Genomic DNA, 16,349 nt, shown 5'->3' on the forward strand with positions numbered 1-16,349 from the left:
GAGTAGAGTTTACATGTTCAAAATGACCCCAACGGAGTGAGTAGAGTTCACACGTTCAAAATGACCCCAACGGAGTGAGTAGAGTTTACATGTTCAAAATGACCCCAACAGAGTGAGTAGAGTTTACACGTTCAAAATGACCCCAACGGAGTGAGTAGAGTTTACACGTTCAAAATGACCCCAACGGAGTGAGTAGAGTTTACACGTTCAAAATGACCCCAACGGAGTGAGTAGAGTTTACATGTTCAAAATGACCCCAACGGAGTGAGTCTCCTTAACAGTAAAAAATTACCACAACGGAGTGAGTCTACTTTACACGTAAAAAATTACCACAACGGAGTGAGTCTACTTTACACGTTAAAAATTACCACAACGGAGTGAATCTACTTTTCATGTTCAAAATTACCCCCATGGAATGAATACAGTTTACTTTACATAATCTATCACTACCCCACTGGAGTGAGTAGAACTTACTTTACACATCCAAAATTAACAGAATTTGTCAACTTAACACATCCAAGGCTACGTCAATGGAGTGAATGAATCAAGCGCCACGATTCAATGTCTAGTAGCAATTGTACAATCTGCTCCCATTAGCATTACATACAAGCCATTCCGTTTACCTCTATCCGCCCTAGAAAAGGTGAGTACAAGTCAATAGAGTTGTTCGAAAGAGCATGTAGAGAGAAATTGTTTCAGTCCCCAATGACTTCCACTAGCATTGATAAGAGAAGGCTGGTGCCAACATTATTTCTATGTCCTAAAAGTGTGGAAAAGAATCTACTGAGGACACAAAAAATCTATCAATGATGATCATTGAACAATACGATTGATTTCTGCAAATCCTGAACCTTCCATCTAACAACATACATGCAGAGACACCGGATATAATCTGTGGTTGACACATAGATTTCTCCAAACTGCACACAGGCAAGCTGATCATAGAGAGCCAGTCTTGACTCATTCCCCCTGATGACAGGCAGATGTTTGGCAATGTTTTGTCCAGAATCCATGGGAACACAAGCATAAAGAGGAAGAGATGACTGTGTTTTCATTTGAGGCTAGCCACTGTAAATCAAACACTGTGGCATCTTTGGTCACCTATTCAGATCCTTACAGTCAATTCAGATCCTTACAGTCAATTCAGATCCTTACAGTCAATTCAGATCCTTACAGTCAATTCAGATTCTTACAGTCAATTCAGATTCTTACAGTCAATTCAGATCCTTACAGTCAATTCAGATTCTTACAGTCAATTCAGATTATTATAGTCATATCAGACTCTTAGTAGTTTATTCAGATTCTTATTGTCAATTCAGATTTGTATAGTCAATTCAGATTATTATAGTCATGTCAGATTCTTATAATCATGTCAGATTCTTATAGTCAGATCATATTCTTTTTTTGTATCTACTTTTTCTCCTCCTTTTTTCTGTATTTCTTTCCCATCCCAATTTAGTTGTTATGCCAATTCCCCCCTCCCCTTCCTGGTCGTTGCGTGCATTTTCCCCCCACTTGCCGGTCTAGGGAGCACTGAAGTCTATCATATGCTTCCTCCGATACATGTGGAGACAGCCAGCCGCCTCTTTCCACCCGACAGCGAGGACTCTCACTGGGGAAGTGTAACGCGTGGGAGGATCACACTACCTCCCCCAGTTCCCTCCCTCGCTGTGCAGGCGCCCTAACCGACCTGTAGGAGTCACTGTTTACAATGACCAGGATACACCCCACCGGCTTCCCACCCGCTGACACTGCCAATTGTGTCAGTATGGACGACCGGCCAAGTCGGAGGCACCGCTGTCAGCCGGATTCGATACCAGTGTCTCTGCGGTGGTAGACAGGCGCTTAGTCCGCTGCGCTACCCGGCCGCCCTAGTCAGATCAGATTCTTATAGTCAGATCAGATTCTTATAGTCAGATCAGATTCTTATAGCCAGTTCCGATTATTATAGTCATGTCAGATTATTATAGTCAGTTCTGATTATTATAGGCATGCCAGATTCTTATAGTCAGATCAGATTCTTTTTTTTATCTACTTTTTCTCCCCCCCTTTTTTCTGTATTTTTCTCCCATCCCAATTTAGTCGTTATGCCAATTCCCTTCCCTCCCTTCCTGGTCGTTGCGCGCATTTGCCATCATGTCAGATTCTTATAGTCATGTCAGATTCTTATAGTCAGATCAGATTCTTATAGTCAGATCATGTCAGATTCTTATAGTCAGATCAGATTCTTATAGTCAGATCAGATTCTTATAGTCATGTCAGATTCTTATAGTCAGATCAGATTCTTATAGTCATGTCAGATTCTTATAGTCAGATCAGATTCTTATAGTCAGATCATGTCAGATTCTTATAGTCAGATCATGTCAGATTCTTATAGTCAGATCAGATTCTTATAGTCAGATCAGATTCTTATAGTCAGATCAGATTCTTATAGTCATGTCAGATTCTTATAGTCAGATCAGATTCTTATAGTCGGATCATGTCAGATTCTTATAGTCAGATCAGATTCTTATAGTCATGTCAGATTCTTATAGTCGGATCAGATTTTTATAGTCAGATCAGATTCTTATAGTCAGATCAAGTCAGATTCTTATAGTCAGATCAGATTCTTATAGTCAGATCAGATTCTTATAGTCGGATCAGATTCTTATAGTCGGATCAGATTTTTATAGTCAGATCAGATTCTTATAGTCAGATCATGTCAGATTCTTATAGTCATGTCAGATTCTTATAGCCAGATCATGTCAGATTCTTATAGTCAGATCATGTCAGATTCTTATAGTCAAATCATGTCAGATTCTTATAGTCATGTCAGATTCTTATAGTCATGTCAGATTCTTATAGTCAGATCATGTCAGATTCTTATAGTCAGATCATGTCAGATTCTTATAGTCAGATCATGTCAGATTCTTATAGTCATGTCAGATTCTTATAGTCAGATCAGATTCTTATAGTCAGATCAGAGTCAGATCAGATTATTATAGTCAGATCAGATTCTTATAGGCATGTTAGATTCTTATAGTCAGATCAGATTCTTATAGTCAGATCAGATTCTTATAGTTAGCTGTGCATTGCTGATCCGTACTGAAGCAGTTGGATGACCAGTTAAATGCCTGCACTTTGTTTAAACTTTGTTTGAAATTGTTGCTTTGCTAAACAACATGAATGACTGCATTTAGAGTTGTGTTTGTCGTCCATGTGTGTGTGTGTGTGTGTCGAGGGGTGTGTCCTCCATGAACATGGACAATAAAGTGACCTTTTCCTCTTAGATTGTGACGGTGAATTGCGCCCGTCTGATCAAGACCGACCAGCACGCCACCAACGGAATCGTGCATGTGGTGGACCGCGTCATCACCGCCATCTCCAACAACGTGCACACCTTCATCGACACAGACGATGACCTCGAGACTCTGCGTGTAAGTCACTCAAATCAATCAATCAATCACAGTGTGCACTCAATGGAAATGTGTTCTTTTACATGTTTGTTCACAAAAAATGTATCCAAGGCCAGGTTAAGAAAAAGTCTTTCTTTCAGTAAACATTGAAAACAGGTCCTACAGACCCGAACACCCAAGGGTTAAAGAGTTAACTAAACACATTGCCATTTTGCTGCCCTTCTGGTTAATATTCTCTCCCGGCTGCACACTCTCCCCCGCCCCCTATTGGTGATGTCAGAGTACCTCTTCGGGGTTACTATCAAAGTCTGCCTGGGAAGAAAAATAATCACCAATTGGGGGCGAGGTAGAGTGTGCAGTGGGGTGAAGATATCGACCACTAGGGCAGCAAAATTATCTTGTGTTGAGCTATTCTTTAACCCTTTGTCGTGTGGCAGTGAAAGGGTTAACCTTCTGTATTGTCGCAGTGAAAGGGTTAACCCTTTGGTAGTGTGGTAGTGAAAGGGTTAAAAACAGACGTTACAAAAGAGAGAGGATTACCACAGATTTGCCCCGAGACACACCCGAGACGCACCTGAGAATTCTACTAGTCTGACTTCGGCGCGTGTGTCTGATTTCGTTTCTGTTTGGTTTTTCCAGACGGCCATTGCTGCGGCCGGCCTGACCACCATGCTGGAAAGTGAAGGCACCTACACCGTCTTCGCCCCGACTAACGAGGCCTTCGAGAAGATACCCCAGGAGACACTCAACAGGATTCTGGGAGACCCCGTGGCTCTCAAAGGTCAATTATGAACGGAAGGAAATGTCTGCATCCCAAATGTAACTTCCCCGGGGCTGAAAGGAGAATGCCACATATTTCACAGAGTCCAGTCAATATTTCATGAAACACACTTTAACCCATTCACTACCACACCACAGAAGGTTAACCTTTCACTACCACACTACAGACGGTTAAGTGAAAGGGTTAACCTTATGTAGTGTGGTTGTGAAAGAGTTAACCTTCTGTATTGTCGCAGTGAAAGGGGTTAACCCTTTGGTAGAGTGGTAGTGAAAGGGCTAAATGAATGAATGAAGTTTTTTATTTTACGGTTTACAGACAAATCAAGCTCACACACAAAATCCAAAATCAACGACTGAAAAAAAGGAATAGGCTGAAGCATGAATGAATGAATGAATGATCTTTATTGTCTTTGTCACAAGAATGGTAAAATGACATTTTAAATCGGAGAGAGAACCCTCAAGTTTGTTAAGGCGCCTGGATGTGAAATTTGGGATTGCTCTTTAGACAATGAATGGGGCACTGACTTTGTGGAGCCAAACTGACTTTTTACACCCAAATGATTTGCTAACAGTTCTGAACCACAATACTTTGTTTGCTTGTTTATTTACTTGTTGCCATTTTCAGACTTGTTAAACGACTACATCCTGATGAAAACCCAGTGTGTTGCGGAGTCTATCTCAGCACTATTACTGCAAAATACTACTAAACTATCTCATGACTATCGCCGCTACTGCTACCGTAGTTCACTATCCCCGGGCCGTCACTGTATCACTGTGGTAAAAACGCTCTCCTCTCCCCCGCCATCCCCCTCAGACCTGCTGAACTACCACATCCTGAAGCACATGCAGTGCGCCGAGTCCATCGTGGCCGGCACCCCCATGGAGACGCTGCAGGGCACGGTGCTGGAGGTGGGCTGCGAGGGCGACCAGATGACCCTGAACGGCAGGGCCATCATCACCATGAAGGACCAGCTGGGCACCAACGGAGTCGTCCACTACATCAACGAGCTGCTCATCCCCGACTCCGGTACGAGACATTAGTACTGTTAAAGGAACACGGCGGCAACTTTTTGGGGAAATAAGACCATGATTGTTTTTCAAAAATCAACTGGGCTCTTTTGAGGTGATGAAATCACTGCGCCCAGGCAGCAGTGGTTCGGCAAAAAATAGTTCCGAGTATATATCTGCTTAGAAAATGGATTTTTTTATTTTATTTATTTATCCACGTGGTAAATACACAGGTCACAACATGTTTACAGGAACGTTTTGGAGTTGTATTTGGAGTGTATTTCGTGACTGTTAGGAACTAGGCTACACTGGCACACCTACTTCCAGTGAATGACGCTAAGCTAGGCTAACGGTGCGGCTGTTCCCTAAGCCTAATGCATGCACACAGAGAAGAAAAGGGTATGTATCTGCTTGTCTAACTCCAGGATAGATGGCAAATAAGCAAATTTCCCAAAAATCGGCGTGTTCCTTTTAACACCGGGGCTAGGAAGTACTGGGCTTGATAACAATGCGTCACTATATAAATGGTAAATGGCTGCATTTATCTAGCAGCTTTTATCCAAAGCGCTTTACAATTTGTGCCTCACATTTTACCCATTCACTCACACATTCACACACTCATCGGGAGCAATTAGGGGTTAAGTGTCTTGCTCAAGGAGAGAAGCGGGAATCTAACCGGGAACCTCCGGATTACCAGACGACTGCTCTACCTCCCGAGTCACTATCATACCCATAATTACAGTGACCTGGGTGGTATCGCTATAAAACGTTCACGTTGTGTTCAAAAGTAATACGAAAAGTGGCGCTCCAGTAGCACACCATATAGCGCACTGAGTCGCGAAGCGGTTGTCCCGGGTTCGCTTCCCACACCCGGTAACCATTTGCCGCATGTCTTCCCCTCTTTTCCTCCCATTCTCCCCTTCCTCTATCGGTCCTGCGTGACCAGGAAAAAGCGGTAAAAATGCTAAAAGATAAAAAGAAAAAAAGTTATACGAAAAGTGTAGTCCCGAGCACGGACGTTTTGAAAAAATGACACTGTCTTTTTAAGAGTGCACTATTTTGCCCAGGTATGGTATAGATTCCGTACTATGTACTACTGCATACTGCATACAAAGTCCTACGGCTATTAGTCGACTAAGAATACATTTTGTCAAGCCCTACCGCAAAGTAGTCACACTGAACAGAGAAGTAGGTCGAGCGTTGCAATGTCACCCTCCCTGACCTCTTCCCCCAAGCAACCTTGCCAAACTTCTTCCACATTAAAGGTCCCCACTAGGACTATTATGATCAAAAGGACGTCACTGTGTCTCTGTGAGTCGGCACAAACACTCAGGAGCCTGTAGTCGTGTTTATGTTCACGTTTCTTGTTTACAACCGCAGCAGTGGAGGAAAGAGATGAGGGATTATGTGGGTTTTCACATGACGAGAAACCAATGATGTGAGAGGACTGTGAGAAACATCTCGATCTGCGTTTTGACACGTTGTTAACTAATAATGAGAGGACAGTGTGTGAGAAACATCTCGATCTGCGTTTTGACACGTTGTTAACTAATAATGAGAGGACAGTGTGTGAGAAACATCTATATCTGCGTTTTGACACGTTGTTAACTAATAATGAGAGGACAGTGTGTGAGAAACATCTATATCTGCGTTTTGACACGTTGTTAACTAATAATGAGACAGTGTGTGAGAAGAATCTATATCTGCGTTTTACACATTATTAATTAATAATGTGTGAGGACAGTGTGAGAAGAATCTCTATCTGTGTTTTGACACGTTGTTAACTAATAATGAGACAGTGTGTGAGAAGAATCTATATCTGCGTTTTACACATTGTTAACTAATAATGTGTGAGGACAGTGTGAGAAGAATCTCTATCTGCGTTTTTGACACGTTAACTAATAATGCGAGGACAGTGTGTGAGAAGAATCTATCTGCGTTTTGACTCATCCTTAACTCTTGTGTTTTACCACTTCTGCTTTCCCACAGCAAAGACCCTGTTGGAGCTTGCCGAGGGTTCCACCGTCACCACGGCGACCAAGATGTTTGTTGACGCTGGCCTGAGCTCCCATCTTACGGGCTCCGAGTCCCTGACCCTGCTAGCCCCCCAGGATGATGCATTCAAGGGTGAGACCACTGGGTGTCTGTGTGAGGGGGTGGGCGCATAGTTGTGTGTGTGTGTGTGTGTGTGTGTGTGTGTGTGTGTGTGTGTGTGTGTGTGTGTGTGTGTGTGTGTGTGTGTGTGTGTGTGTGTGTGTGTGTGTGTGTGTGTGTGTGTGTGTGTGTGTGTGTGTGTGTGTGTGTGTGTGTGTGTGTGTGTGTGTGTGTGTGTGTGTGTGTGTGTGTGTGCGCGTGTGTGTGTGTGTGTGTGTGTGTGTGTGTGTGCGTGTGTGTGTGTGTAATGTCAGATTCTCTACGTCTGGCTGTCTGTCTGTCTGTCTATCTACCTGCTGTATTCTTCTGTACCTGCTTTAACCTGGGGTTCTCTATATTTATCTATCTATCTATCTATCTATCTATCTATCTATCTATCTATCTATCTATCTATCTATCTATCTATCTATCTATCTATCTATCTATCTATCTATCTATCTATCTATCTATCTGTCTGTGTCGTTAACAGGTAGCTTGGCCATGACCGATGAGATGAGGAAGCTGATGGCGAACCACATCCTGAAGGAGCAGCTGTCGTCCAAGTCTCTGTACCACGGCCAGGAGCTGGAGACCCTGGGAGGAATCAAAGTCAGAGTCTTCGTCTACCGCAACGTATGTACTGTGTATAAAGGGTTTCAGTTCAGAGTGCTGAGCAGTAGGCTGTCTGTTCACCCCGGAATCACACTGGAAGCGGAGGCAGAGTGGCATTAACATGGGCACCAAGGTGAAGCGGGGTCACACTTTTGCTTCCAGTGTGGTTTAGGCGTTAGGAAAAGGGTTTGGCCAACATTCAGTGCTAATTAGTTAAAATGTATAATAATAATAGTAATAATAATACACATTTTAAAGTACAACAAAGTACATCATTGACAATAACAGTACATTTGAAACATTTGAAAGACCCACACCAAGCTGGTGTTAAATGTACTTTTATAGAGTCAAATACACACTGAGCTGGTGTTAAATGTACTTTTATAGAGTCAAATACACACTGAGCTGGTGTTAAATGTATTCTTACAGAGTCAAATACACACTGAGCTGGTGTTAAATGTATTCTTGCAGAGTCAAATACACACTGAGCTGGTGTTAAATGTATTCTTACAGAGTCAAATACACACTGAGCTGGTGTTAAATGTATTCTTACAGAGTCAAATACACACTGAGCTGGTGTTAAATGTATTCTTACAGAGTCAAATACACACTGAGCTGGTGTTAAATGTACTTTTATAGAGTCAAATACACACTGAGCTGGTGTTAAATGTATTCTTACAGAGTCAAATACACACTGAGCTGGTGTTAAATGTATTCTTACAGAGTCAAATACACACTGAGCTGGTGATAAATGTACTCTTACAGAGTCAAATACACACTGAGCTGGTGATAAATGTACTCTTACAGAGTCAAATACACACTGAGCTGGTGATAAATGTACTCTTACAGAGTCAAATACACACTGAGCTGGTGTTAAATGTATTCTTACAGAGTCAAATACACACTGAGCTGGTGTTAAATGTATTCTTACAGAGTCAAATACACACTGAGCTGGTGTTAAATGTATTCTTACAGAGTCAAATACACACTGAGCTGGTGATAAATGTACTCTTACAGAGTCAAATACACACTGAGCTGGTGATAAATGTACTCTTACAGAGTCAAATACACACTGAGCTGGTGATAAATGTACTCTTACAGAGTCAAATACACACTGAGCTGGTGTTAAATGTATTCTTACAGAGTCAAATACACACTGAGCTGGTGTTAAATGTATTCTTACAGAGTCAAATACACACTGAGCTGGTGTTAAATGCACCCTTATAGAGTCATATACACACTGAGCTGGTGTTAAATGTACCCTTATAGAGTCATATACACACTGAGCTGGTGTTAAATGTACCCTTGTAGAGTCATATACACACTGAGCTGGTGTTAAATGTACCCTTGTAGAGTCATATACACACTGAGCTGGTGATAAATGTACTCTTACAGAGTCAAATACACACTGAGCTGGTGATAAATGTACTCTTACAGAGTCAAATACACACTGAGCTGGTGATACATGTATTCTTACAGAGTCAAATACACACTGAGCTGGTGTTAAATGTACTATTAGAGTTGAATCCATGGCCATGACCGATAAAAGGAGGAAGCTGATGGCCAACCACATCCTGAAGGAGCAGCTGTCCTTGAGCAGTTGGAAATGTGACAAAGGCTTAAAGGGAACATTGGACATTAAGTTGTATGAAATACTGTCCAGTAGTGTAGTTGATACAAAGCTATCAGCTTACTTACTGAGTCAGATGGTGGGAGTTCTGCCCGGGTTATAAGCGAACTGGAAAGCAAGTGGGGGTGCGAAACCAAAAGGTTATAAATCCACAGCACAATATTACGTATTTCTAACACAAAACCACGGCCCTCCAGCATTTCAGATTCTGCCATCACTTGCCACTATTCTGTTTCTTGAGAAAAGCCTACATGCTGGAGCCGGATCACAGGAAAATCAGCTGTTTCAAAATACTGGAGGACCGTGGTTTAGTGTCGGAAATGGGTAACCCTTTGCTTGCATGTTGTGGTGTGGGTTTATTTGGTTTTGTGACACCCCAAATCTCTGTTTGCTGCCGCCCGTCTAAAACGTCCCGGTTCACTGGGAACCCGGCCAGGACTCCGACCGCGGGACTTGGTAAGTAAGCTAACAGCTTTGCATCGACTACACTATACTGGCAAGTATTCCATACAGCCGAACTGTCCCTTTCGAAGAAAGCGTTGGGAACTGCCCACACTATGTTGTGGCTGCATGCATGGGTTCAAATCCGGCTTCTCCAGGCCCGCAGTTTCCTTAAACAACCCTCTGCCAAAATCTCAGCATGATGACGTCATTTCCTCTCAGGAAACTATTGTCGCTGGACCTTTTTGCCGCTCATTTCCTCTAAATACTTACTTCTGAGCAGTGATTGGAGGGATATTGTCTCTACAAAGCTCAGGACAGAGAGATTCCCCTAAGATGAGCGTCTGCTAAACACTGAGTATAATTGCCTTTTTCCCTTGGACTTTGTCGTTCTACTAGGGGACAGATAGTCAAAATGCACAGTAAACACTAAACAGGATGGGCGTCGAAGGTCAAACACCCTCAGCTCTCCTCACCCCCTTTTTCAGGGGTACAATCTTGTAATGTGAGATAGAATTCTACCAAAACACCAGAAATGCTTAATAGTGATTTCATGGTAAAGAAGATGTAGATGTACTGGCTCAACCACCAGTATCCTAGATGTACTGGCTACAATCAATCTAGACATCATATACTGTTAATATTTGCCATTTACCTCTGCTAGATCACATTTATCAATAAAAGTGCTATTTGTTTTGTGTGATAACATTTGATTATAAAACTTATATCATAATAAAAGTCATGAATGGAATATACGTTTGACTTCAATAAATATGAATGAAACAAGGTAGAAGCAGACACTGAAGGTACACAGTGAACCTTTTTTGTTTCATATTTACCATGTTTACTTGTTTTCACCTACAATTTCCACACTTTGTGCTCCAGTGGGCCCGAACACCACGTATGTAATATAAACGTGTAGGTGGTGCAAAGCGTGTCCAGTGTGTGCACAGTGTGTTATATGTCCTTCACATAAAATGAACCGAGGCCAATGAGTCTCAGGTTAAAAACAATAGTTCATTGTATCATTTCTCTTTTTAGTAAACACTGAAAACGGGTCCCACAGACCCGAACACCACGCAAGGGTTAAAACCGCGGTTTGCAAACAGATGTTTGTGTGTCACTTAGAGACACGTTTCTCACAGAAGAGCTTTACAGTTTGGTTTCCTGTCGGTTTCCTACTGAATCACAGGTTTTCACATCCCCCCCTCCCCCCACCACCACCACCCCACCCGACAACTTAAATTTATAGTGGCTAGTATAGAAGACACATTTACCAGCATTTGGCCGGTGCTTTATGTATTTATGTACATTTGAAGTATGTACATAACTCCTACGGTTTTGCTCTTGAATCACTAAACGGTGTGGAGAACGCTCACAGCATGGAAAGCTCAGCGGCGCGGTGCTTAATGGAGACGTGGAAAACTAAACATGCGGAGGAGCGCCGGGTTTACTTAACCGAGTGAGCGACGCGTCCACTTTTCTAAAAAGGCTGTTTGAAGTGTCGGTCGGGATAAAACAAAACACACCTCTCACTAATTCAAATCTCCAAAACACAGAGTTAAACATATTTCTGCTCCGGTAGGGTTTTTTCAACAGTGTGGAAGGCCTTCCTGGAGCAGTTCACTAAAGAGCCGGTATTCAGTGTGTTTCCTATAGGACAGGTCGGTGCTTTATGTCTCATGGTGCTGGTTCTAAATCTTCCATCCGTGGCCATGTTCTCCTGGGTGGCTAGCAGAGGGTTCAGTAATGAACTCTGCAGACCACAAGAAGTCAGCCCCCCCCCCCCCCCCCAGCCCTCCCCTTACCCCCAACCACCACCATGATGGGTAAATCTTTCCAGACAGCACTTGTAGGCCCTTAAGAGTCTGTGTGTAGAGTGTGTGTGTATGTGCGGGTGCCTGTGTGTGTGTATGTGTGTACCATATTTCCAGAAAAGGACAGAAAGATTTGCAAAAATCCACCAGGACATTTTGTTCAGTTCTACCTTTGAAACAGGACCTTTAGTGATAGGGGTTATGTGTAGGATTAGAAGGAGGGCTTAGTTTAGTTTAGTGATAGGAGCTATGTGTAGGATTAGAAGGAGGGTTTAGTGATAGGGGTTATGTGTAGGATTAGAAGGAGGGCTTAGTTTAGTTTAGTGATAGGAGCTATGTGTAGGATTAGAAGGAGGGTTTAGTGATAGGGGTTATGTGTAGGATTAGAAGGAGGGCTTAGTTTAGTGATAGGAGTTATTTGTACAGTATGATTAGAAGGAGGATTTCATTTAGTTTAGTGATGGGGGTTAGGTGTAGGGTTAGAAGGAGGGTTTAGTTTAGTGATAGGGGTTAGAAGGAGGGTAGGTACCATGGTAGTGGTGAAGGCGAGAATACGGAGAGAGGGAATGAATGTAGTCAATGGAATGTGGTCAAATAGCTCACACAAGTCTAGTTACTGTGTGTACACACTCTTACTGTGTGTGTGTGTGTGTGTGTGTGTGTGTGTGTGTGTGTGTGTGTGTGTGTGTGTGTGTGTGTGTGTGTGTGTGTGTGTGTGTGGGGGGGGTGCGTGTGTGTGTGTGTGTGTGGGGGGGGTGCCATCTGCACCAGGTGTGTGTGCGTGTGTGTGTGTGTGGGGGGGGGTGCCATCTGCACCAGGTGTGTGTGTGTGTGTGTGTGTGTGTGTGTTGTGGAGAGTAGGGAGGGGTCACAGTGGAAGAGAGGTCACGGAACACACGCAGTACCAAGAAGAAGCTCACTAAAGCCTCCATGTCCCCCGTACGGAAACCAATTAGAGCTCATTCACACTACAGAGATGCACCACACAGTAATACTGCGGTTCACCATAATCCTTCTGTAGTGGAATATTATACACATTTGTGGTGAGTCACTGTAGTATTCAGAATCTCTTTATTCGCTAAATGTATAATGTACACAGGAATTTGACTTGGTGCTGCAGTGCAATACAAATAAATGTACAATTTAAAAGATAACAAGTTAAGAGTTCAGTGCACAGAATAAATATATAGCCACATGTTACACGGTCTTGGCAGGACGGGTGGGTCCATAGTGTAGGTGCATGTGTGTCTGGTCAGGTGCCTGGTGGTCCTGCTGCTAATGGAGCAGAACCTGCGGTCTGAGGGGAGTTCCTGTGGTCTTTTTTATTTTTTTATACACACTAAATAGACTTAACATAGAAATACCACGTCTATGGTTTACCACAAGCTATAGCTTTAGTTTGAGCTTTTTGTCGTTCATTTTCATATGGGGAAGGGATTGATACTGTGGTAGATACACACACTGGGCACTGGGTCCAAACATGTGGCAACATCTCGAGCCTGAATGCTCTTTGAGAGGTGTGTTGGAGTGTTGGAGCAAGAAGTGAACACAGAGTGCACTCTGACACACAAAAAAAGGTTCTATATGGAACCATTTGCAGAGTACAGTAGGTTTTCTAAGAGTGTGGTATAGCGAAAGCCATCATAAAAGTCAACCATCATTAATTTATTCTAGCACTGGAGCCTGAGAAAGGTTTTCACACGAAGGTTGTGTCTCTTGTCACCAGGTTACCAGATCACCAGATCACACTCTTTAACGGGTGTTGTCACTATCTGACCACATACGAGTGTGTTGAAAAGCAACACGTGTTTCCGTGCGTATGTGTTCATTTAGGGGACGAAACAAACCGTGTTATTTTTCGACACGTCTTTTAAGAGTACATCGATACATACTGTACATTGAACTCTCTCCATCTCTGTGTGTCTTTGTTGCCCTCTCTAGAACCTGTGTATCGAGAACGCCTGCATCGCTGCCCACGACAAGACTGGCCGCTTTGCCACCATGTTCACCGTGAGCAAGGTCCTCACCCCTCCCATGGGCACCATCATGGACCTCCTCAAGGCAGACGATCGCTTCAGGTAAAAAGACCAGATAAAATAGCATACTGTGAGATGTGATATGACAAGATGGGATGGCATTTGTTGACTCATGTTGATTAAAACTTGGAACTTGAAAAAGATCTGTTTAAGGTAGATCATTTTCTTTTTTTAAAGAAACGATTAATTTGCGATTAATCGCAAGTTGACTATGGACAATCATGCGATTAATCAGATTAAATATCTTAATCGATTGACAGCACTAGATGAATCAGATTAAATATATATTGTTTTTGTATTCTCTTTTTCCCCCTCCTTTTTCCATTTTTCTCCCATCCCAATGTTAGTCGTTATGCCAATTCCCAATCCCCTTCCTGGTCGTTGCGCACTCTACCCCCTACCGTCGGTCTGGGAGGGCGGAGACTATCACATGCTTCCTCCGACATATGTGTACCCAGCCCACCGCTTCTTTTCACCTGGCAGCGCGGACTCTCACTGGGGGAGTGTAACGTGTGGAAGGTCACACTACCTCCCCCAGATCCTTCCCTCGCTGTGCAGGCGCCCGACCGAACTGTAGGAGTCGCTGTTTACAACGACCAGGACCCACCCCACCGGCTTTCCCACCCGCTGACACTGCCAATTGTGTCAGTATGGACGGCCGACCAAGCCGGAGGTACCGCGGCAGCTGGATTCGATCCCACTGTCTCTGTGGTGGTAGACAGACGCTTAGTCCGCTGCGCTACCTGGCCGCCCGCAGATTAAATATATTAATCGATTGACAGCACTAATAATATAACATAAGATAACATACCATAAGAAGATAACATAACATACTATAACATAACACACTATAAGATAACATAACATAACATACTATAAGATCAGATAAGACAAAAGAAGACAAGATAACATAAGATCAGATAAGACAAGATAAGATTCTGTTCTGCATCATCGGTGAATGAACAGAGCTATTATCCTCATATAAAAAGTCGGATGCCTCTGTCCTCGAAACACCAGCACATCCTAGTTCACCACATGCATTCTTACCTCACAGCGAGAAGCTCCTGGGTGCCAACTCGACAGGGGTTCTTTCTGTTTGAGTTCTGCACATTCTCCCTGTGTGTTTGCATAGGTTTCCTCCAGGTACTGACATGCATGCTCGGTACATACTCCCGCCATTGCCCTTGACCACGGAACACGGCATTAGAACTGGAGTTGGTCCCCAGGTGCTACGCTGTGGCCTCCCACTGCTCCTGAGTGGTTAGGATGGGTCAAATGCAGACGAATCGTTTATTGATTTAAAAGAACACGCCAACATTTTGGGGGAATTAGCTTACCGTCTTCTCGAGTTGGACGTGACCGGTTAGCCTAGGCATTGTTCAACTAACACCTCTCCCGAAGGCTAACCGGTCATGTCCGCCTCCATTCATTGTGCTAGGCTAACATGCAGCCAGATAGCTTTCTACTGAACGCACAGAGAGGAAACTGGTATCTATCTTCTTGTCTCTCTCTGGAGAAGACGGTAAGCTAATTTCCCAAAATGTTGGCGTATTCCTCCAAGTATAACTTAACTTAAAGGATACGGCCAGTGTAATTAAAATGTGTTCTTCAACATAGCTTGTGAATAATACCAAAACCTTCTAATCTCAATACTCTCTCCTACACTTAGGAGCTCACAACCAGGAAGCCATATGTCCCCATTGTCTGCTTAAATCATTAAATACAGCTTGCAAACACATATATCCAGTTTTAAATATTAAATATCGTAATGTATTGTCAGGAAAAACAGGGGCATTGTAGTTATTTCAAAATGTACTTCAAAATGCAACATCTATCAATGTGCAGTAGTGAACAGAACAGTGTGGCACACTGCTCACTACACTCAAGTCCAGGAAAAAGTACAATGCCCGTATTCATGGTAACAATGAATGCTGCTGACCAAAGCAACAGTACAGCTCTGGGACTAGTTTTAACCATTTTCTTTTTTTCTTTTCTTACAATAATGGAGGTTTTATGACTTCTGGAAATGAGCTACATCTGGTGTGTGGGCTAGTTGGACAGTCATTGTAAGTAGGAGAGATGCACTGTAGGTTTTTGGTTAACATTAAGACACAAAAAAAAAATAAAGAAACTCACACCGGCCTCATCCTTATAAAAGATTTGTTCTGAGAATGCAAATGAGGCTTTTGGGGGAACGCATGTCGACTTTTATTGCGTCACAAATGAACGAGTAGAACAGATGATTCCGGATCAGAGTACACTACCACAGCAGTTGACAGAAGGAGGAACAGTTCCTTATGCTCACGCACAAAACAGATCAAAGTTCAGTGTTGTCATCCTTTCAAGGTTTTTCCAGCGAGAGATTTAGACGTTTTTATGCCATGCGATCTCAGTAAATACCCCTCCTATAAACCTGTAATGATCTTACCAGACACAGCTATTACTTTCATTCTCTTCCGCCGCTGGACTCCTTCCCGTCCCGCTTCCTCCTCCTGTT

At 43.0% G+C, this 16,349-nt stretch overlaps 1 protein-coding gene across 1 annotated transcript in view; it reads left to right on the plus strand.

The window, feature by feature from the left end:
- The window catches only part of tgfbi (transforming growth factor, beta-induced), a 47,841-nt gene that overhangs the window by 11,827 nt on the left and 19,665 nt on the right, over nucleotides 1-16,349 (plus strand). The window contains exons 6-11 of the mRNA XM_084332221.1: nucleotides 3,270-3,416; nucleotides 4,035-4,176; nucleotides 4,990-5,202; nucleotides 7,173-7,310; nucleotides 7,807-7,949; nucleotides 13,758-13,894. Coding sequence (XP_084188347.1) covers nucleotides 3,270-3,416; nucleotides 4,035-4,176; nucleotides 4,990-5,202; nucleotides 7,173-7,310; nucleotides 7,807-7,949; nucleotides 13,758-13,894 — 920 coding nt within the window. The remainder of the gene's footprint in view (nucleotides 1-3,269; nucleotides 3,417-4,034; nucleotides 4,177-4,989; nucleotides 5,203-7,172; nucleotides 7,311-7,806; nucleotides 7,950-13,757; nucleotides 13,895-16,349) is intronic.

Source organism: Notolepis coatsorum, assembly GCF_963971535.1.
Source record: "Notolepis coatsorum genome assembly, chromosome: 16".
Classification (NCBI taxonomy): Eukaryota; Metazoa; Chordata; class Actinopteri; order Aulopiformes; family Paralepididae; genus Notolepis; species Notolepis coatsorum.